The 22,884-nt window shown below is 43.0% G+C and overlaps 1 protein-coding gene across 2 annotated transcripts in view; it reads left to right on the top strand.

Moving 5' to 3' along the window:
• MAD1L1 (mitotic arrest deficient 1 like 1) overlaps nucleotides 1-22,884 on the top strand; it is a 740,224-nt gene that overhangs the window by 436,579 nt on the left and 280,761 nt on the right. For both annotated transcript variants that reach the window (XM_069734326.1, XM_069734327.1), the window contains one exon: nucleotides 7,706-7,916. In XM_069734326.1, the coding sequence (XP_069590427.1) occupies nucleotides 7,706-7,916 (211 nt within the window). The remainder of the gene's footprint in view (nucleotides 1-7,705; nucleotides 7,917-22,884) is intronic.

Here is a 22,884-nt window from a genome sequence, read left to right as displayed (position 1 = left end):
TTATCTACCAATTAATTGTCAGAAAGATTGGCCACAATTCAATAAGAATATTGTTTTCTGAAGTGCAGGAATAAGATGTTTTGAATTTATTAAGAGGCACACGTCACTTAATGAATTTGGTGTTCCTCGCCAGAAATATTACTTCAGTTCCAGTTGAGCAAAAGTTTTTCAACTTTTCAAAGTGTATTAAGCTAGAAACGTGAATATTTTGATGAACCCGGGGCTATTGTGTACAACCAGGTGCAAGTTCAAAAGCATTAATATGCTCCCAAGGAGTGGTCAACTATCACAGATCCATTCTAGAACAAGGCTGCCAGATCACTAAAGAACCCAAGGTATCCTCTAAACCAGTGTTCCCCAACTCCAGTCCTCAAGGCCCACCAACAGATCATGTTTTCAGGTTTTCCTTTGTTTTGCACAGGTAATGCAATTATCACCTGGGCAATACTAAGGAAATCCTGAAAACATGACCTGTTGGTGGGCCTTGAGGACTGGAGTTGGGGACCCCTGCTCTAAACAACTAATGGCCTCTGTCACATTAATGTTAATTGTCATGAGTAGACACTTAACAACATTGGAGTGCATGGCAGGATTGCAAGATCAAAGCCACTGCTCTCCATGTAGATCATTGCTGCCTGTCTGCATTTTGCTAAAGATCAGCTGGATAATCCAGAAGGCTATTGGAACAGTGTTTAATAGATGGAAAAAAATAAATAAAGCTTTTTGATTTAAATGAGATTTGTGCTGTATGGAGAAAGTAAAACACTTGCATTACAGCATAAAAACCCCATACCATCTGTGAAACACAGTGGTGGTATTATCATGGTTTGGGGCTGTTTTTCATTATCAGGGCCAGGACGGCTTATCATCATTGAAGGAACAATTATTTTAGAGTTTAAGCATCAAGTTAGGAAGAAAAATATCAGCACATCTGTCCTTGAGCTGAATCTCCAGAAAACATGGTTCATGCCTCCTGACAACAACTCCAAAGCCACAAATCATTATTCAAAAGAATGGTTGAAGAAGAATTAAGTTAAAGTTTTGTAATGGCCAAGTCAAAGCCCTAAACTTAGTCCTATGAAAATGTTGCGATGGGACCTGAAGCGAGTGGGTGATGGGAGAAGGCCCCCAACATAACACAGTTGACTCTGATTTCTAGCGAGCAATGGGCTAAAATTCCTCCAAACTGATGTGCAGGACTAATCTTCGTGGAAACTTTGAGGCAATTTTTTGTTGCACAAGGGGGTCACACCAGATCCAGAAAGCAAAGGTTCACATTCTTCTTCCGCTCACAGAAGTGCGATATTAAAGTTTTTCTCAATAAAAAAGTCTAATATTTTTGACACATTTGTTTGTTTTCTCTACTTTTATGACTTGTATGAAAAAGTGACTTTTTTGGCTCACCTTTAAGCAGAAGTATGGAAAATGTTGAAGGGTTCGCAAACTTTAACGTGACACTTTGTTTGGTCACTGTCCCTGGTGTCTTCAGTTCCCTTCCTGCTGTCTCCTCCGATCTGATTGGAATTCTGTCCCTCCTTTGTCGAATGCAATGGCATGGAGAGCGCAGCGGTAAATCTAAGACATGCCTCTCCTGCCTCTGCTAATTTTACCCATGAATTGACAATGAATGATAAGTCCAGTAGGAGAAAGAAGCGGAGTTCTCTGAAAATAAGCATTACAAAGTTTCTTATTTTCTTGCGTCCTATTCATTTATGAAAGAATTGAAACGATGGTTACAAGTCCAGCATGGTCAGAATTCATCTCCAACATTTCTACATCCGATGGACACATTGAGATTACGGTATTGCCGTAACTTTACCAATAGCGCCAAGTAGCGCTATCTGCAATGCTGCTACATTTTCACGATGAGTACTTCGTGCATTTTTGTTGCAGAGATTGTGGAGCTTCTAGGTAAACTTGGCTACTTACGCTTTTGAATTAGTTTTTTTTTTTCCCCATCCTTTTATTATCTCTGCGTGTTTTTTGCTTCTTTTTGGAATGTCGAACTTTACGTTAAGCTACTTTGCTTTTGATACTTCTTTGTATTTGGCTACTTTTTTGATCACGTGAGTATACCATGTGTTTTTGATCTGTTTCTTCAGCGGAAAAGCCCTAAAAACGCATGTACATTTTTTACCTGTGGATTTAGCGCATCTAACGCTATTCTATGGGGTAAATCGGCACATAAAACTCAACATAGCCGCAAGAGAAATTGAGCTGAGAAATTGTGATGTTGCAGATCTGAAACACGCACTGCAGGCCAGAATAATGGCACATGGGCAGGAGATTTCTATAAATCTCATCCACTTTTCTGAAGTTGTAAGACGGTGCGTTTTTGGTGCACTAAAATCATGCAGAGTCATAAATTTATCTTTGGAACTTAAATGTAGCAAATGTGCATCATTTTCTGCACCATTTGTGCTACAAGTATCCTGCACCATTATCCCAGGTATATTTCTTGGTCTTGTGTACAGTAATCAGTTTTCTCTGTATCTGGTAGATGGAGACTCCCTCGATGCCACTACGCAGGAAGCCAATTAGCTTCAGATTGTGTTTGGCGCGCGGGAAGACAACTTTGTATTGAACTGTTGCCACTTTCCTACTTTGGGGACAAAGGGAAGCGATGTTTTTTGTGCAGATAGTCCTCGAGGACGACCTTTACCTTCTATGTTATTAGCAGTTGATGTTTTGCTTTGTGACGGAACATATAAATCTTCCCCGTCTTGTAATCGCCTGCTCCACATTACACCGAGCTCCATTCTGCCGGAATTAGAGGTGGACGCCGAGGCCCTGTCATCGCCGTAGTATCCAGCCGAACTCAGCTTGTTACAGAGGTTTACGGTCCAATTTAGAGACCTGAAGTCCCGTCTCCTGGTAAGTTGTTCCCTATCAATCTCAATGTCTGCTCCCAACAAGTGGAAGATGGAAGCGCTCGGTGTCAACTGTGCATTTGGTTGCTGTGCAGTTGTAAAAATGACAAACTTTACCGGGCAATGTACTCAGGAAAGCAAGAGACCAAAGTAATAACATTTTATGTGGTCTGATGTTGTTAGAGTTGCTCACCGATGCGACAAGGAAAATGAAAAAAAAAAAACAGCTGAAGATGAAAATCTTATTGAGCCGCAGGGACTTCTGATGCCCACGAAAGGTGAGCGCCACTCCTCATGGCCTCCTTATCAGCAGTGAATGAGTTATCAATGCATTGTGTAATCCACTCACCAGTTTGCCGTCACTCGGCCCTAATGGCCGGTAATAATTAGTTGGTATTGGCTTGGAAGGGATGAGATATAATGTAATGGCTTAATAACAGTACATGGGGACTCAGGAATAGATGGAAATGTATATAGTGTTAAGTATGTGCCTTTTTTACTCTACTGTATACTTATCCGTGCCACAATTATATCTTTTCAGTGTAATGTACTCCGGCTGTACTTAGTGTTGGTAATAATGAAATTGGAGTCCTCAGTTTGGTCTTCAGGATTGGCACTTACCACTGCTTAGTGGCTCAGCATAGTGCCTTCTATTCTTTATTTTCCATGGCCTTCTCCATTGCACTTTCCTGCCTTTCCTTCATTCAAAACATACCTGTTCCTTACTCCATTCCCACTGTCCAATTTCTTGCCACCTTCCCGTCATTACAACTCTCCATTTTACCCTACCTCTATGATTCCTTATTTTTTACCCTGCTTTTTTTTCTTATTGTATAACCGTTTCTTTTTTATCTACTTCGTGTGAACCCTCATTTTTCCTTTCCTGTCACTTCTTCTTACTTTCATCCATACCCACCCTTCTTTCCATCACTCCTTCACATCCACACGTGTTTACTTTCTTCCTATCCTTTCTTTTTTGCTTCCTACCAACCCTCCTTTTTCCATTCTTACCATCCTCCCTTATTCAGCCAACTGCCTCTTTTCTTCAGTCTCCCTTCTTTTCTTGTTTCCCATTCTTCTTTCTTTTGTTACTTCCTGTTCTCTTTAATTCCTACCCTCTTATCTGCTTCCTCAGATCCCTGTTTTCTTTCTTTCTTGTAATTATCTCTTCTTTCCTTTCTTCCTAACCTCTCTTCTTTGCTTCCGATCAACCATTCTCTTTCCTTAACTACAATCGCACCATTCATTCCTTTCATCCCAACCTCCCTTCTTTCTTTCCTTCTCAGTCTCCCTACTTTATCTCCTTCTCAGTCTCCTTTCTTTCTTTTTTCTTTGTTTCTTACTTTTTCTTTTTTCTCCTCCTCCTTTCTCCTTCTTCCTCCTTCTTTTTCCTTTCTCCTTCTTTCTCCTTCTTTTTTTTCTTGGTCTCCCTTCTCTTTCTTCTTGGCGTCCCTCCCTTACATTCTTATGGGCCTCACTTCTTTACTTTCCTCCTCGTCTGACTCTATTATTATTTATTTTTTTAACTTTCGTCCTTGCCTCTCATTTTTATATTCTTCCTGGATTACCCTTCTTTTCTTGTGTGTCTTCTTTCTTTCTCATCCTGTTTTCTACCTTCACCCCTGCCCTCCTTTCTTCTCTACTTCCTTTCCTTCTTCCCTTCATTTGTTATTCCCCCTCCACCCCTTTCCTTTCCGGCTTCTCCCCATAGTAGGTCACACGCTCCCCATTCCTATGGTTTTATATAAAACTCTCATTTTACAAGGATGGTTACCACTTACCTGTAGTTATTAGGGTCGGATGCAGACAGAAGAGGACCCCTGTGCATGAACAGTAGATGGTCCCTCTGAAGTCCCAGTGCTCCTCATAATGCCCATTTCTTCCTGCTTTAGAGGTGGTTGTGGCCCCGACCCCTGTTCAGCCTATACGCGGCTGCACAATGGTGTGTCCGCCTCTGGTTATTATACCAGGTGCACTACCTGTACTCATTTAGACATTGGAAACCTTTTTTGGTTTTCATGCTCAGAGAGATTGATGTGTGTTGTGTTCCTGGGATGTTGTATATGGCGGTGTGCGAGATCAAGTTTTATACCCGAGCTATGCATTGCGTGGCGATTATTCTTTTATTAATGCCTGTGAACATTTACTGCTCTCTGGGTGTGAGATGATTCACTTTTCAGATTGTGTGTCTCGTCCTTTATACCATATCATATATTTAGTCGGCGCTCTTGTCTATGTATTTTATTTCCGAACGCTGGGTCATCACAATCCCGGAAGCTCCTATTAGCCCCAGATCTTTCTTCCCGTTTGTAGATGTTTATATGTAACTGAAAAATCTAAAATAAATCTTTGTAACTAAGATTGTATCTGATTTAAAGAAATACAATTAGTCCAGTCAGCCCTTGCGTCTTCCAGGATTCACATGTTTCCATCCTAGTAATCTGTAGTGCGGCCATATATAAGAAACTCTGTAAAATATAGTTTCAGAGAAATATGCTTTTTTTTCCTCCACTTTTCAGCCACTTCTCCTAAACACCCCACCGACTTTGAAAAACCGCGTAAATCCACATTACTCTTATCAAGATAGACTGTCAGCTCACTGAGAGATCACATTACACCTGTTTAATGAAGACTATAGAGAGGAGAAGCAGCAATGCACACAGGCTGTACTGCTGCTTTTAAGGGTTTTACAATATCTCACCCTAGCGCTGAATTCACAGCTACACTGCTCAGTAGTGTACAATGTCATCCAAGCTTCTTTTTTTTTAATCTGTCCTACACGGGGCAGGAATCCCTTATGTCTGCTTATGCTGTTTATAAAGAAATCATAGCAGTTGTATAAGGGCCAGTTATTCCTCATAGGCACAATTTAGTCCCTTCTAAAAATGTTTGGATGGTAATAAATGTAAATTTTAGATGGCAATTACCTTATGTTCTATTAAGGAAGAAGGTTTAGTAAAGCAGGGAGGTGAGGAGACCGTGGATGTCTGAACTCTGACACCACATTTTATAAAATATAGACTTGGGTTTACTCGAACATGAGTGACCCCTTCTCTCAGCATTTTCGTCAGGATGGCCCGGTTCGGTCTAAATTATATTGTCGTTCCTTGGAAAGCCAAGCAAGTTGCATTTCAATGAGGTGCATAATTTCAAGTGCAGGTTCACCTCTGACCAGAGAGGGGCAGCGAGCACAGTAGTGTGACCATTGAGATCTTCATCAATGTTTCCAATGAAGTGGCAGCAAAGGTTTTGTGTCACTTACGTCGTCTTCTTAACTCTGCTCTGCTTTCCCTGGAAGCCGAATGCATCTTGTTCTGATGATCACCGGAGTTCTCCAGAAAGGAGTTGGCCCCTTTAAAAGGCTTTTGTCATCTCAAACTTACATTACAATTAAAGGGGTTGTCCAGGACTTAAACATTGATGGCCTATTCTTAGGATGGATCATCAGTGTCTGTACGGTGGTGTTGCGACACTTGAGACGCCAGACGTTCTAATTGTTGGCAGACGCAACTGCTCAGTTATGGTGCAGAATAGTGGTCGAGTCTAGGTACTGCACATCCACTTCCTACTGATTTGAATAGGGGGTGAATGTGCGTTACCCAACCGTGACCACTATACAGTCGATGGAGCTGTGCAGCTGCCACTGGAACAGATGATTGGCGCACCCCCACTGATCAGAAATAGATGACCTATCCTAAGGAAAAACCATCACTTTTTAAGTCCCAGGCAACCCCTTTAAGCACACAGCCTTGTAGTGGACATAGCCTCGTTAGAAGTTGCACCTTTATCCATTAGAAATTGTAGTGTTATCAAATATGCTAATTAGGGTGCACCCTCAGGGTGCACAAGAGGCTCAGTGCATTGTTAAACTCACTGGTTTTGCATGTCTCCTTCTCTGATGATTAACAGTGTCTGCTTTCCTGAGCTATCTCATCAGTCATTTCTCACTCCGGGCAAGCCAGCGCTGTCCATCACTAGTCCAGGAGGCGGGGACTTGCACAACCAGTGGGTGGAACAGTATACCAAGCCTCTTGGGCACACTAAGGGTGCACCCTAATTAGCATATATGATTAGACATCAGTTTCTGAAGAATAAAGGTGCGATTCTTATAAGACTTATAGTCCCTAATAGTCTGTGTGCTTAGTTATACTATCAGTTTGGGCTCACAGACTCCCTCTAAGGATATGTTATTACTCAGCTCTAGTGATGAGCGAATATACTCGTTACTCGAGATTTCTCGAGCATGCTCGAGGGTCCTCTGAGTATTTTTTAGTGCTCGGAGATTTAGTTTTTTTGCCGCAGCTGAATGATTTACATATGTTAGCCAGCATAAGTACATGTGGGGATTCCCTAGCAACCAGGCAACCCCCACATGTACTTATGCTGGCTAATAGCTGTAAATCATTCAGCTGCAGCAAGAAAAACTAAATCTCCGAGCACTAAAAAATACTCGGAGGACCCCCGAGCGTGCTCGAGAAATCTCGATTAAGGAGTATATTCGCTCATCACTACTGAGCGCCAGTTAAAGTACCTGATATTTTTCATTGTCGTTTTAAAGGGGGTCTCCAGTATTGGAAAAGCATGACTGACTGCAAATCGCAGTCACGCTGTGAACACGGGAATCATGACAGTATGTACATTGCACACTGTCAGGATTCGGCAGTCGCATTGAGTGACTGCAGATTTTTTTATTCGCCTGCACATCCCGTTTAAAACATAAAACTTTTTTTCTCACCCGAAATAAGAAAAGCGATGAATGTTTGACCCCCATGGATTATACAGAACACTGTAGATGAACCGCAGGCAGTAGTAACACATTTCTCTCTTATTTTCAGGGTTCCTATGATCCAAGCAAAGTAAAAGTGATTCATTTTAGTATGAATCCTGCTACTAAGGCCCAACAGCAGCGCAAGGATGACATCCAGAACCTCCAGGACGAATGCATCAAACTGAGGGAACTTGTCCGTATTTTAGAGGGGGGCTCTACCGTTCCTGACAAACTGGAAGCAGCAGGGAGTATCCAGAGCCCCGTTCAGGAAGTTAGCGGTAAGTGTTAATTACATTTCATAGTGTAGCGGATAAATCTGAAAATTCAGCATCCAAAAGATTCTCTTTAAAAGGGGACATTGTGAATGTGGACATTGCTTTATATGTCTGTGATCTATGGTAGCATTATGGTTAATTACACAGTCGTTACCAAAAGTTTTGAGGCTGATACAAATTTGGGGTTTTGTTAGAGTTTTCTGCTTCAGTTATTAGTGTTGATTTGCATTAATTGTAGATAGATATGAAGAGAGATCAGATGATTTGCAAAGAATTCCCTATTTCCGCTGATTTTTTTTTTTTTTATCTCTGCTCGGTGGGTGTTCAGCTGATGCCACAAATGTGTTTTGAAGTCCCCCTATTATATGGAGGGATGGTGACCACTATTCTAGTCTTTGGTTACTGGGTGGACTGAGAAAGCCAAGCTCTGTTCTCGGTTCTCTCCATCAGTTGCAGGGAATGGAGCAGTGGTGCACATTCGTGGCCATTAGTCTTTGGAAGACATTTGCACCCCTGGTGATTGGACTCCTGAGCCCGCCATACACATGAGGATAATGTTGGTCATGCTCGACGTTTTCGACAGGTTTGGCCAACACTCTGTGTATGGGGGCACCAGCCAACTGATTGTTGGGGGTGGCATTGATCGGGTATGTCCGATTTCAGACTACCGATCACATTATTCTCCCGAGATAACCCACTGACAGAGTTGACTGGCAGTGGTTCTCTCATACAGAATATAGACGCGCTCCAGTGTATGAGTAAGACTGCCGAGATGGCCATGGAGCAAACAGTCAGCCGAAGCATCATTTGGACAACAGCCATCAAATGTGTATGGTCGGTTTTACCTCCTATCCCTCAGTTAGGTGTTAAGTTGCTATGAACAAACAATAGAGCGTCCATTCAGCTCACCACTTGTGGTAGAGATAAGTATCCCAGGAGACTTCCAGGGTAGACCGTCTGTGGTCTGGGTGTGGTCCACGGAGTTTGCACTGGTCTGACTTCCGGGTAAAATATCTCTCAGTGGTCCGAAGGGAGAAGTTCTCCAGCACCAAATGGAAATAGTTAGAATTAGAAAAAAAATTGGCAAAATATTGAAAAAAACATAATGCATATGCGTTTCGGGTATAAAAACCCATAGCTGTATAATAAGGGTTCTACCACCTGAAACGCATAAGCATTATGCTGGAAAACATCCCATTTTGGACCATTGAGAGCAATAAGTTATGGTGGACAAAAGTAATAAAATTGCACCTAAAGAGAGGAAAGCCTGAAACCCAGGTTCTGCTTACTTAGTGATTGGACTGATTGCACTGAATATCGGTGTCCTGTCCTGTTGGTTTTGCAGAAAGTCTCCGGAGTAATGGAGAAATCTCTTTACCTTGCGGAGACTTGGCATGGATGCGAATTTCATCACTAAGTTTCGGGTCACTGTTGTTAGTTTAGCAGAAGAGATTAATGTCTGTGATTCTAGAGCGGCGTTTACAAGGGCATTAATGTTCATTTGCTAATCCCCTGTTTTCTGGTGAATATATGCAGTAGCTGAACACCCATCTGTACAACAACTGTAAACAGGTTGAAAACCCAATATCAAATACCCTACAAAAAATATCTCGTCGCCTGAAGGGTCCACGATGTTCCTGCATTATATGGACTGTCAGTGGATTTTATGGGTTATTGCAAAAATAATCAAGTTATCTCCTGCTTAGCAGTGAGGAAATGGCAAGAACCACAACAAATGGGTGGAAACAGACACGTATAGCATATTCGTTTCCTGGCAGAATGTCAGTCATATTTCTCATAGATTGGTTACATGTGCCATTCATCTTGGATTTTTTTTTGTACCAAAAGGAAAGTTAAGAAAGGACAATTTCCAAGCTCAGATGCAGTTAAAGCTTTTTTACTTTTATGTGCAAGATTAAAGGAAGTCTGTCAACAAAAAATGACTGTTCAAACCAAGCACCGTCACTCAGTGCACCGTTGCAATGAAAGCAGTAAAATGCATTTTCCCACCTACCTTATTTTTCAGACTAATACGCACATTTTTCCTCCCAAAATGTGGAGGAAAATGGGGTGGGGGGGTACATCTTATAGTCCAGAGGTATGGGCTCTGGCTGAGGTGGGGGAGCGGTTTTGGCGGAGCATCGGGTCACAGGAGACTGTAGCTGGCAGCTACGGCTAACTCCTGTGCCCGCTGCTAAAGAGAAATGAATATGCACTGCATTCCACGCCCATGGGCATGGAGGGCAATGAATTTTCATTTCTTTCTGGCATCCTGGTATGATTGGTCCCATCAGAAAAGATTTTAAAAAAACATTACTCTTGCCTTCCTCCGCTCTCTCGCAGTGTCCTGCTCCGGTGCCAGCAGCTGCCTGAATACTCACCGGGAGCGTTTATCACAGAGAGCAGTGAGTATCCATTCCTCTTCAGCAGCGCGCAGTGTCAGCTGGAGCCTTCCTGCTGCTGCTGGCGGTCAGAATTTGCGGCAGACTGTGCCCGTCGCTGATTGGTCGAGGCAACCTTTATGACATCATCATCGCCATGGCAACTATTATGACATCTACGTCGATACTGTGCCCGTCGCTGATTGGTCGAGGCGAATTCGTGGCAGACTGTGCCCGTCGCTGATTGGTCGAGGCAACCTTTATGACATCGTCGCCATGCTGGCGGCCTCGACCAATCAGAGACGCGGGATTTCCAGGACAGACAGACAGAAAAACCCTTAGACAATTATATATATACTAGATTGTGGCCCGATTCTAATGCATCAGGTATTCTAGAATATGCATGTCCCCGTAGTATATGGACAATGATGATTCCAGAATTCGCGGCAGACTGTGCCCGTCGCTGATTGGTCGAGGCAACCTTTATGACATCATCGTCGCCATGGCAACCATTATGACATCTACGTCGATACTGTGCCGTCACTGAATCAGAAACGTGAGATGTCTACGTCCTTTGACATCATCGTCGCTGTGCCCGTTGCTGATTGGTCGAGGCCTGGCGGCCTTGAACAATCAGAGACGCGGGATGTCTACGTCCTTTATGACATCATCATCGCTGTGCCTGTTGCTGATTGGTCGAGGCCTGGCGGCCTCGACCAATCAGACGCGGGTTGTCTACTTCCATTATGACATCGTCGTCGCTGTGCCCGTCGCTGATTGGTCGAGGCCGCGGGATTTCCAGGACAGACAGACAGAAAGACAGACAGACGGAAAAACCCTTAGACAATTATATATATAGATAGATAAGGATGGGACCAATCAAACCAGGACCGGGATGGGGATAATCATACCAAAATAATGATGGGACCAATCAAACCAGGACCATGGTGGGGCCGTGCATACCAGGACTGGGATGGTGCCAATCATACCAGGATAAGGATGGGGCCATGCATACCAGGATAAGGATGGGGCCATGCATACCAGGATAAGGATGGAGCCATGCATACGAGGATAAGGATGGGGCCATGCATACCAGGATAAGGATGGAGCCATGCATACCAGGATAAGGATGGGGCCGTGCACATCAGGATAAGGATGGGGCCGTGCACATCAGGATAAGGATGGGGCTATGCATACCAGGATAAGGATGGGGCCATGCATACCAGGATAAGGATGGGGCCATGCATACCAGGACTGGGATGGTGCCAATCATACCAGGATAAGGATGGGGCCATGCATACGAAGATAAGGATGGGGCCATGCATACCAGGATAAGGATGGAGCCATGCATACGAGGATAAGGATGGGGCCATGCATACCAGGATAAGGATGGGGCCGTGCACATCAGGATAAGGATGGGGCCGTGCACATCAGGATAAGGATGGGGCCGTGCACATCAGGATAAGGATGGGGCCATGCATATCAGGATAAGGATGGGGCCATGCATACCAGGACTGGGATGGTGCCAATCATACCAGGATAAGGATGGGGCCGTGCATACCAGGATAAGGATGGGTCCGTGCACATCAGGATAAGGATGGGGCCATGCACATTAGGATAAGGATGGGGCCGTGCATACCAGGATAGGGATGGGGCCGTGCACACCAGGATAAGGATGGGGCCATTCATACCAGGATAAAGAATGGAGCCAATCATACCAGGATAATGATGGGGCCATGCACACCAGGATAAGGATGGGGCCGTGCACATCAGGATAAGGATGGGGCCGTGCACATCAGGATAAGGATGGGGCCATGCATACCAGGATAAGGATGGGGCCATGCACATCAGGATAAGGATGGGGCCGTGCACATCAGGATAAGGATGGGTCCGTGCACATCAGGATAAGGATGGGGCCATGCACATCAGGATAAGGATGGGGCCGTGCATACCAGGATAGGGATGGGGCCGTGCACACCAGGATAAGGATGGGGCCGTGCACACCAGGATAAGGATGGGGCCGTGCACATCAGGATAAGGATGGGGCCATGCACATCAGGATAAGGATGGGGCCATGCACATCAGGATAAGGATGGGGCCGTGCACATCAGGATAGGGATGGGGCCAATCATACCAGGATAAAGAATGGAGCCAATCATACCAGGATAATGATGGGGCCATGCATATCAGGATGAGGATGGGGCCATATATTCCAGGACTGGGATGGGGCCATGTATACCAGGATAAGGATGGGGCCATGTATACCAGGATAAGGATGGGGACATGCATACCAGGATAGGGAGGAGGGGCCATATATATCAGAATGGGGATGAGGTGACTATATATACCAGGATAGGGGATATTAAGTACAGAATTTTTTTGCTTCAATTTTTTTTCCTAATTTCCTTTTCTAAAACCTGGGTGTGTCTTATAGTCCAAAAAATACGGTACTTCATTTCCATCTATCTCCTCCATGGAAAACAAGTCAGTGGGAAGTTGTTCTGAGCTGTTTGGCCACTTCAAGGGTACACTGAGCGCCAGTGCATGGATTCAATAGTCATTTTGTGTTGATAGACTCCCTTTAATTATTTGTCCCTTTTAGAGTTGTTCCTTGTATCTGAAACAACCATTAACTGTCTCACTCCCCCCATCAGCCATGTTGGCTATAGAGAGACGGCTTTTTCTGGCATTTGGGGTCACCCAGACTGTTCTCCATTCAGTTAATGCAGCATCCCCTTCTTCATGGCTGTTTATTGACATGCAGCATGACTTGAGACCGTAAAAAAAAATGATATATTAGCAAATCTTGCAGATTTATTGCACCCCCAGATACAGACTTGCAGCAGGCTTCTGTAAGAACCTTGGTCTGAGTATTTCTAGAAAGCTTTACACGGCGTGGAAATATACTCTGCATACATCAAATATCTCACCAAACAAATAAATTCATTATTGATGCTTATGTTCTCGCTGTGTATCTTCTGGAGGATCATCCATCACGTCGGTGTCAGCAGCTGCGCAAACATCTGTATTAGCAACGTAAATGAAGCACAAATGTAATTCCTAAACATTTACTTAGCGGCACCTTCCACATAATATAATATAGTATGTGCTGTAGGTTCTGTATACAAGTGCCTCACTCCAATTTTTGGAAACTACTACTTTGATGTCTTAGGGCTGCGTCTGGTATTGTACCTCAGACCCATTCATGATTCCGAATTCAGAAGGAATTAAATGTCAAGGTGGCTTTCGTAATAGTGACTATCCACCTTTTAGCACCATGTTATTTCTTAGATTTCAAGGGAATGTTCACTACAGCACAACCTTGTATTAATGGCCCAGGGAGGTCAGTCTTGGACCAGCACCACTTTTCTGTACTCAGCGCTTTTTTTTTTCCTTCTGGTCTGCACTTTAGGCTGTTGATAAAATATGAAAGGAGGTGGACATCTCCCTTTAACGCATGTTATGGTATTCATAACATAGTATAAAGGAAGCTGCATCTGGACGAGACTGGGAGGAGCAACTAAAACCCTATCAAATAACATGGTCTATCCAGGACATTTTGGTGCAAATTTATCAAGAGTGGAATTTTTGAAGTCCGTTTTGCTTGTGACTGCAGACTTGTGAATCCTCACATTGTGCGCGCTGCATGCTGTTAGGATTTCCCATCACCAGCAGAGGCGGGCGCATGACTGTAAGTATTCAATTTACTTATTTGTGGTCACATGCTGACTAGACGTGCAGCTTTGCTCAATGCAAGTGCATTGAGCGAGGCCAGACACAGTCTAGTAGGAATGTGGCCGGAGTTTGAAAATAGCATATTTGTGGTTACATAACCACCCGTTCCTCCCACAGGCACCGTAGAATCCTCACAGTGCACACTATGTGGAGATTCACAAGTCTGCAGGTACATAGCCTACAAGTCTGTAATCACCAGACAACCATTGTTTCCTCTCTTTACCATTCCCCTCCCCCTTTTCTTATCGTCCTCTAGTTCCCCTTTTGATATAATTTTGCCTTCATCGGCACAATAGTTTATACTCTGCTTTAGGTTCCAACCACGTGGAATCAAAATGATCCAGAATTGACCCGTGGAATTGCAAAGGTAAAATCCTCAGTCGAATACATGAGTAGTCATGTGAACAAGGTTTCAACCTCAAAACTGGCCTGTGGTGAAGGCACAAAGCGGATTTTACGGTGGATTCGAGACTTAATTGCAGTGGAGAAATGTGGTTCTACCTTTAGGATGGGGTTACTTGTCAATTTTAACCATGAACAGTCTTTAGTGTAAAGAAGTTGTGGTCCTGGAAGTGATGATACGGCCCCACAGAGCCCTGATCTCATCATCATCATCCTCATCATCCAGTCTGTGTAGTATTACATGAAGAGAAAATAATTTGCACAAGCCTCATACACAGAAGATCTGTGGTTAGCTCTCCAAGATATTTGGGACAGCCTCTCTGCCAAGTTCCTTCAAAAACAGTGGACAAGTGTAGCTTGAAGAATTGATGAAGGCAAAAGGTGATCACCAAATAATGTGATTTAGTTTTCTCTTCAGTGCCTTCACTTTGCATTTTGAGAATTGATAGAAATAAAGTAATAACATTTCAGTTTTTGAAAGCATTCTTACTTTGCATCAATTTTTGAACACCTGTTTGGAACAGGTGGCCAATTTATTGGATCCTAGAGAAAACTGGAACTGTCTAGACTACTACATTACAAGATGAGTAAGACAGCGATGACTACAGCTCCATCGCTGTGCTAGGCACGTTCCTCGTTTGCCTTTATGATGAATGTCATGCTCACCACGTATGTATATATGTAATGAGCTAGAACTTATTTCTACTGTAATTCCCCTTCTATCCTGGCACACGTGACGTCAGCCGGGGTTTAGAGCAAATACTTGCTTTGTGTGCATCAAAGGATGCAAAAAAGGAGACTGTATTTTCGTCATACCCTCTGAGCGTATGTGCTGTCGGATCGCCTCCATTCATCATAGTCACATGAAGTCTACAGCCGCACAAAAGTAAAGGTTATATTGTAGCAGAAAGCACCTTCTTCTCCTGACTAGTGCTCTGTAATCGGTATGAGCGTCCTCTCATTATACCATTGTATTAATTAAAGCATGCCGAGTCTTTGAGAGAAACTCCTATATGAACTATAGCAACTTAGGGAGGGCTCATGTTGGCCCCTCAGCAAACCTGGGTGATCCTTAAAATATATATATATATATATATATATATATATATATATATATATATATATATATATATATATATATATATATATATCACTCTCCAATTATACCACTATAATAACAATGTCGTACCGTGCATAAATAATACCACCATGCAGAGCCAAATAACACTACTGCTCCACTCCAACATATTATTACTACCATATGTTGCTTTCCTAACATTGCTGTACAGTGAGCATCTGAAAAAATGCAATGTAATCCTCAAGTAGAGCTTTAATCACATGAGAGTAGAGGCACCATGATGGAAAAGACCAACTCTTTAAGAAGACCACATCCTTATCCAGACCAGACTTCCTCTAATAATTCCACAAAATAACTTACAGGCCATCGTCTTTGTATACCGACGAGTAATGACCTTGTGGATGGGATTGAGTGTCTTTGTTGATGACACAAAACTATGTAGGATACTAAAAACAGCGATCTGGATAAGATGTCTGCATGAGCAAACACATGGTAATGTGCCGTGGCCGTAGTAATCATATTGCTGCATATGTATGAACTAGAAATACCCCTGACTACAGAAGAGAAGGACTTGGGAATTCTGGTTACAATTAAGCTCAGCCGCAGTTTTCAATGTCAAGTAGAAGCTGCTAAAGCAAAGAAGATTTTAGGGTGTATAAAAAAGAGAAATTCCTATGATCCCATGGTATTGTTACTCCTCTATAATCCACTTGTAAGTCCACATCTAGAATATGGGATCCAGTTTTGGGCTCCACATTTTAAAAAGGATATTGGAAAGTTGGGCAGCTAGATTAGTACATGGGATGGAAGGCCTCTAATAGGATGAGAGGTTAGAAAAGTTGGGTTTGTTTAGATTAGAAAATAAGACGTTGCAGCGATCTAATTTATCTGTATAGATACATGTGTGCTCAATACAAAGGGACTTGACGTATTCCTTTCAAAGGACCAGGAGTCCTTGGGCCAATTGACCATTTTTTCTATTCCATGATCTAGCCCTACCGGTGATAACTTTGGCTGCTACTGTAACCATAATTAGCCTTTTCACTTTGGGTTCCCCATGTGCTGTATACTCATACTTGATTTGGGAGTCTTCCAGTGGATAACCATTGAAGAAGCTGGAAATGTAGTGGTCAAACCTGTGATTGCCTAACCTTCTGAGAAGGACGTGTGACGGAGATTCAGCAGAGTAATATTTTTGGTCATCTTTGCAGAATGTGAATGAGGAGGAGATTATATTTGCGGTAATAATTTCTTGGTGATGTTAAGAAATATTTTTAGTTTCCTTTCTAAATTCTTAGGAAGGACAAAAAGGTCTACCTCCTTGTAGTCCATTACATGCAGTTTCTCGTCTCCGACAGTTATCGGTGCTCTATAATATGTGCAGAGCTTCCGTTGTTCTGAGGGTTTACTTGGAGAGCTTGTCTGAAGTGCTTCTCTAATGGACTTAGGGAGGGATTGTTCTGCTCCAGGCATAATATTTAATAGTCTGTTACATCTCCACTTTGTGCTGAACCTCTTCTCCTCTCTAGCGAGGAGCCTGGAGTAAAAGATATTTTCTTTATACATTGTCTTCTTTGTTTTTCAAGTTTTAATCACATTATAATAACATAAACTATCCAAAACTTCAGGATTACCCGAGAGGTGTAATTCAAGGCTCCTGGACCCCAGTGTGAATTTTGTAACTATGGTGTTGTCTAATGTAGCACTTGCATATAAAGGGTCCGTCCGGTAACAGGGCCCATGTGCAAGCACCCTATAGATAGAGTCCTTCATACTTTTTATATTAAATCCCGTTAATGATGGAAACAGTAACTAAAATATCAGGGATTCATGCCGGATTCAGACGGCCATAGTAAAACTCTGACCACCCACGTCAGCAAATTGTGGACATAACTGGCTCCGTGTGTAGCTCCATGTGCTCGTCCACAAGCCTGCCTGCTGTTCACATGCAGTAGTGTGATCCACAAATTGGACCAGAACAGTGCATGTTACTCCCCTCCCCCCCTCGTGAAGAGGATTGGTCCATGTGTAAAATCGCCCATGTACACTGGCTGTATTGGGTTCGCGTGCACTACATGTTTGGTCTGTGGCACACTTGGACAGCATACGTACGTACGCTAATCTGAACAAGTCCTTATTCTCATTTTTCTCAGGCTTGATGGAAAGCTTAATCTGGTTAGGATAATATTTTTGTGCTACAAAGGGCAGTATAGTTTAATGTGTTGACGGTCAATGTACAATAAACCGGGCTCGTAATGTTTAGATATGTCCCTTTTGGCCAGTAAAAATTGGTCATCCCACCTGAAGAGCTCTGTCGAAATGATCTTTCTTTACCCTATGTCTTAACCTTGGCCATGGCATCTTGTTACCTCTCTGGCACTAGACACCTTTTTGTCTATGTGGATAGGTTTTTCCAGCCTAATTAGAGATTAAACCAACTGAGGAGCCAGTAAATGTTAGGAGGTCAACCTTATTAACCCCTGGGGAACATTTCCGGTTGGGTGTTAAGACAATCCCTAAGGCTGGCCATACACCATAAATGTCTGTCGGCTGAACTTTGCTTCGAACAACATCCAATCTCAACTGAGTCTCCCATGCACATGAGTGCTCGTTCGGCTGAGCATTGCTCTGTTCTTTGTGAGAAAGCCGCTGACTGACTCATTGGTTGGTGGCTTATCTCAAGGAGAATAATGCAATCGGCAGTCCTAAATTGAACATGTCCTATCAACATTTCCTCCTACCTTCAGTCTGCCAGCACTCCCATGCTCATTAGACACTTGGCCAAGCTCATCGATATTGTAAACTTCAGCCGACATTAGACTAATGTGTATGGAGACCTTAGTAGAGGGTTTTCCTAAGAATCATCTCCCCTGGTGGTCCAAAAATCCATAGTTTGACATGGTCTACCAACACCTTCCAAGTACGTCAGCGAATGCAGAGTATTGCGTGAACAAATTTTAGTTGAAAAATTGAAGTTTCCACATCAGATTGAACATGGTGGCATCAACATGATTAATATTCTACATATTACCAGTTGCCACTGCTACTACAAAATAATGAAAATTATATGTACACCGGATCATCGTGAATTAAAGTCCAATTTGCCGCCACTCGATTATGTATTTCTAATATTTGCAGGATAAGAGGATACGACGAATGCTGTGAACTACCATGTAACCAGTAGTCATCACGCACCTGTCATTACCGCGGCTTAATCGGCCCCGTTTAGAATGGTGGCCTGTGTTGTTTGCCCTCTCGCTCTGCCGACACGCATATGTTTAATGGACGCCACGCTTCACATTAGAGAAGCTGCGGGTGGCGAATAAGAGATGATAATTCAGCTTTGTGGCGAACAGCTGGCACCTCCGATATGAAAGCCGTAACACCTCTTTCATAATCCGCTGAGTTCAAATGGCTCAAAATGACATTAAAGGGTTTGATTTAGATGGATTTTGTATTAAAACGCTGCTGTTAATATATTATGCTCCGGGGCCGTTCATCTTGTCGACACGTAACGCTGTTTCTCTTCGAATATCTTCTTAGATACATTATTACTCCACGCACTAAAAATCATTTAGTGTGACTCCATTTAAAAAAAAAAAAAAGAAAGAATCAAGGTTACATCGGGCTTTAAATCTATTTGAGCAGAACCACGGGAGGCACGATAACATCTTGGCTTCTTGCCACTAGTTGCGGTGGTCTCATTTGTTTAATAATAACCTATTAAAGCGTATGGGAAATAAGCCCGGCGGACTGGACTGTTCATGGTCACAGTAGAGGTGAGCGTAATAGCCTTGTAATATTAATGGAGGCGAGGAATCATTTATAGGTTTTTGGATCTGGTGTGACGGCTACAGCTTCTCTCTCTATTAGTCGGAGTTTATTCGATCATAATGCTCAATAGTTACAGGGCATCCCACTTCGAAATAAAGTATAATCATGTAAATATGGGTCTTGGAATTATATTTTTATTTGTTGGAAAGGATTCAGTATAAGGCCCCATTCAGATGTTCGATTTTCACGTGTGAATACTATCCCTATTTTTCACAGATAGCACTTGTACCTGTGATAGTCTAAAGGGCCATTCACATGTCTCATTTTTCATGGAGACCTGTTCGACTTTGATCTTCGACTTTGATCAGAGTGTCAGATCAACATCGACAATGCAAGTCTATGGATCCAAGAAAAAATGTGGACCTCACTCGGACGAGACCCAATGGTTGTCCATTTTTCATGTACTGTCGGATAGGAGAAGGTATAGAACCTTTTTATTTTTCTTCAAGTTCAATAAAAACTGATGACACCCAAACCACAGTCTGATGAAAGTCTGATCAAAATAATCATACACGAGAAAAACTGACGTCTGAGGCTTAACTTCAATTTTATTCTTTGAAATCCTTGATGTTTGTATGTATAGGAGTTCAGTGGGCGGTACTACTAGTGCATACAGGGAAGACTGTCAATTAGTGAGCAGGACCACCCACTGGACTCATATACACACCAGGGATCACAATGGATAAAATTCAAGTTTTGTCTAATCTGATAGTCACCTCCTGCAGATCAGATGTCTTTTTCGACATGACAGGTTCCCTTTATGTGTCGGACCTGAATAGAGTAACATGGCACTTGTACACGTTTCTGCTCCTATGGCCAGGGAAAAGGGGGACAAATGTCCCTCATTCTTGTGATCTGTCACAGCAGCGGGATCCTCATCGATTTAACATTTAATACCGATCCAATGGATAGCTAATAACTTGTTTAGGTTGGAATACCCCTGTAATGAAACAACTTCTAAGGAAGCAAGAATATTAATGAATTACATAATCCATTGATTTTAATGGGAAGCTGTGTAATGCTCGATTTCCCCTGCCAAGGCTATTTTTGCAAAATTCAACTCTTGCTGCCAAGTAAGCATAGTACTGATTGTTGAGAGTTGCTGTGATCGAATTATAGTTGGGGTACTCTTTCTTAAAAAAAAGTATCTAAATCAGGCAAGCCCTATATAAGAATTGTATTTTGTAAGCAATTTCTTAATTATATCAGTTTAAATGGGAAAAAATGAGAAAATCCTTGTCTGTAGATGAGGAATAAAAGTGAGTGGAATTGGCCGTGACTGCAGGATTCTAGACTACGCAGCGTTTGTTTGTGGTCTGTAACCATGGAGACATATAGGTAAACAGTAGGTGTATAAGAAGATGTTTTTCAAAGTTTATCTTCTATTTTTCAGCCATCGGAGCAATGATACAATGACAAGAGTGGCCTTTATGCATAGATTTAATTAGGGCAGGTAAACGATGATCGCTACGATCACTGATGACGACTAATTTGAAGATAGCTGAGCACTACACTCGGCTGGACTTATGTACTCCCATAAGAGTGAACGGAGCAGCAGTGAGCATGACCGACTACTGCTCCATTCACATGGAACCCCTCAGAGCCCTGGTTCTCGGATCGTCGGTGGGGGGGAGGTCTCAGTGGTTGGACCCCCAGCAGTCAGAATTTTTCAAGTTCATGTGGTTAGTAGATAACTTACAAACTTGAGAATACCTCTTTAATAGATCACCCATACTTGAGAGGATAAAATAATTTGGGTAGAATCATTGTGGTTCAGTGTTGCCAAAGACTTCTTGCCGAATCCTTCTAAGCTCTATGTAAAAACAGGAGGTCAATTTTCCCTGTATGAGTCATCAGTCACTGCAAAAGTCCCTAGGGAAGAGGGAGCCTGTTATGACCTGGTGGTCAGGACAATAATGGACCTGGTGGTTAAGAGCACACGGAATGACCTGATAGTTACTGATAATATAGGACGAGCTCTGAAACGTGGGAACTCTGCTGACCGCAATCCCTAAACCTATCACACACACTAGAAATAGCCGTGGAGCGCTCCTGACGCTCCCTAGGCGCCTCGTCACAGCCTAAGGAACTAGCTAGCCCTAAAGATAGAAAAATTAAGCCTACCTTACCTCAGAGAAATTCCCCAAAGGAAAAGGCAGCCCCCCACAAATAATGACTGTGAGTAAAGATGAAAATTACAAACACAGAGATGAAATAGATTTAGCAAAGTGAGGCCCGACTTACTGAACAGACAGAGGATAGGAAAGGTAGCTTTGCGGTCAGTACAAAAAACTACAAAAAGACCACGCAGAGGGCGCAAAAAGACCCTCCGCACCGACTCACGGTGCGGAGGCGCTCCCTCTGCGTCCCAGAGCTTCCAGCAAGCAAGACAACAATCAAAATAGCAAGCTGGACAGAAAAATAGCAAACCAGAGAAAAACAAGCAGGAACTTAGCTTCTGCTGGGAAGACAGGTCACAAGAACGATCCAGGAGTGAACTAGACCAATACTGGAACATTGACAGGTGGCATGGAGCAATGATCTAGGTGGAGTTAAATAGAGCAGCCAGCTAACGAATTAACCTCGTCACCTGTGGAAGGAACCTCAGAATCCGCAGCCCCACTCACCACCACCAGAGGAAGCCCATGGACAGAACCAGCCGAAGTACCATTCATGACCACAGGAGGGAGCTTGACAACAGAATTCACAACAGGAGCCGCTGGGTCACAAGTTAAATAGGGGAATGATAAATGCAGGGACAAGAGACTTCCTGTTTCTACATAGAGCAGAGAAAATAAAAGAATTAGCGGAGTAGAAAAGCAAAGTGAGCAATTGTAAGTACACAGTGCTGTATAATATGATGATTGCAATATATTAAGATGATAAACCCTTTGATGGGAGAAGTACTTATTTAACCAATTCCTGAAACTCAAAGTCTTGTGTTTCTACTTTCATTTGTTTCCCATGGAGGGCTCAGTTTAAAGGGGTTGTCCAGGCTTGGAGTTCAAGTCTACAGTCACTCTGTATACTTCAGACTTGTGAATCTTCACCATATGCACACTGTTGGCAATCTCTGGTGCTGGCACCTGTAGCGGGCTGGTGTTTGACCAGAAGTATGCATTTTGCATACATACAGTCACGTGCCGACTAGAGGTGCGCGGCCTCGCAAAATACAAATAAATGAGCAAGGCTGCGCACGTCTAGTCAGAATGTGGCTGTAAATATGCAGATTGCAGTGCTCACTTCCTGCTCACCGCCATCAACACTGAAGAATCTTGAAAGCACGCACATTGTACACTGCAGAAGCCAGGACATCCCCTTTTAATGATCTAGTCTCATTCGCAAATTGGATGAGGAGTCTCATGGACCGAAGTCACAGACCCATTTTTAAAACTGATGTGTGTATGGGTGAGTGTGCTGTCCAAAAAAAAAACCATGGAAAGTGCATGGACATGTCACACCAAGGTGTGAATGTAGCCCGATTCAGAGCTTTCCACGCGTTTTGGGAATGCTGTCGGGTACGTGTAAATCCATGTATGAT

The sequence above is a fragment of the Ranitomeya imitator genome, chromosome 7, assembly GCF_032444005.1.
Source record: "Ranitomeya imitator isolate aRanImi1 chromosome 7, aRanImi1.pri, whole genome shotgun sequence".
Classification (NCBI taxonomy): Eukaryota; Metazoa; Chordata; class Amphibia; order Anura; family Dendrobatidae; genus Ranitomeya; species Ranitomeya imitator.
This window is presented reverse-complemented; position numbering and strand designations above follow the sequence as displayed.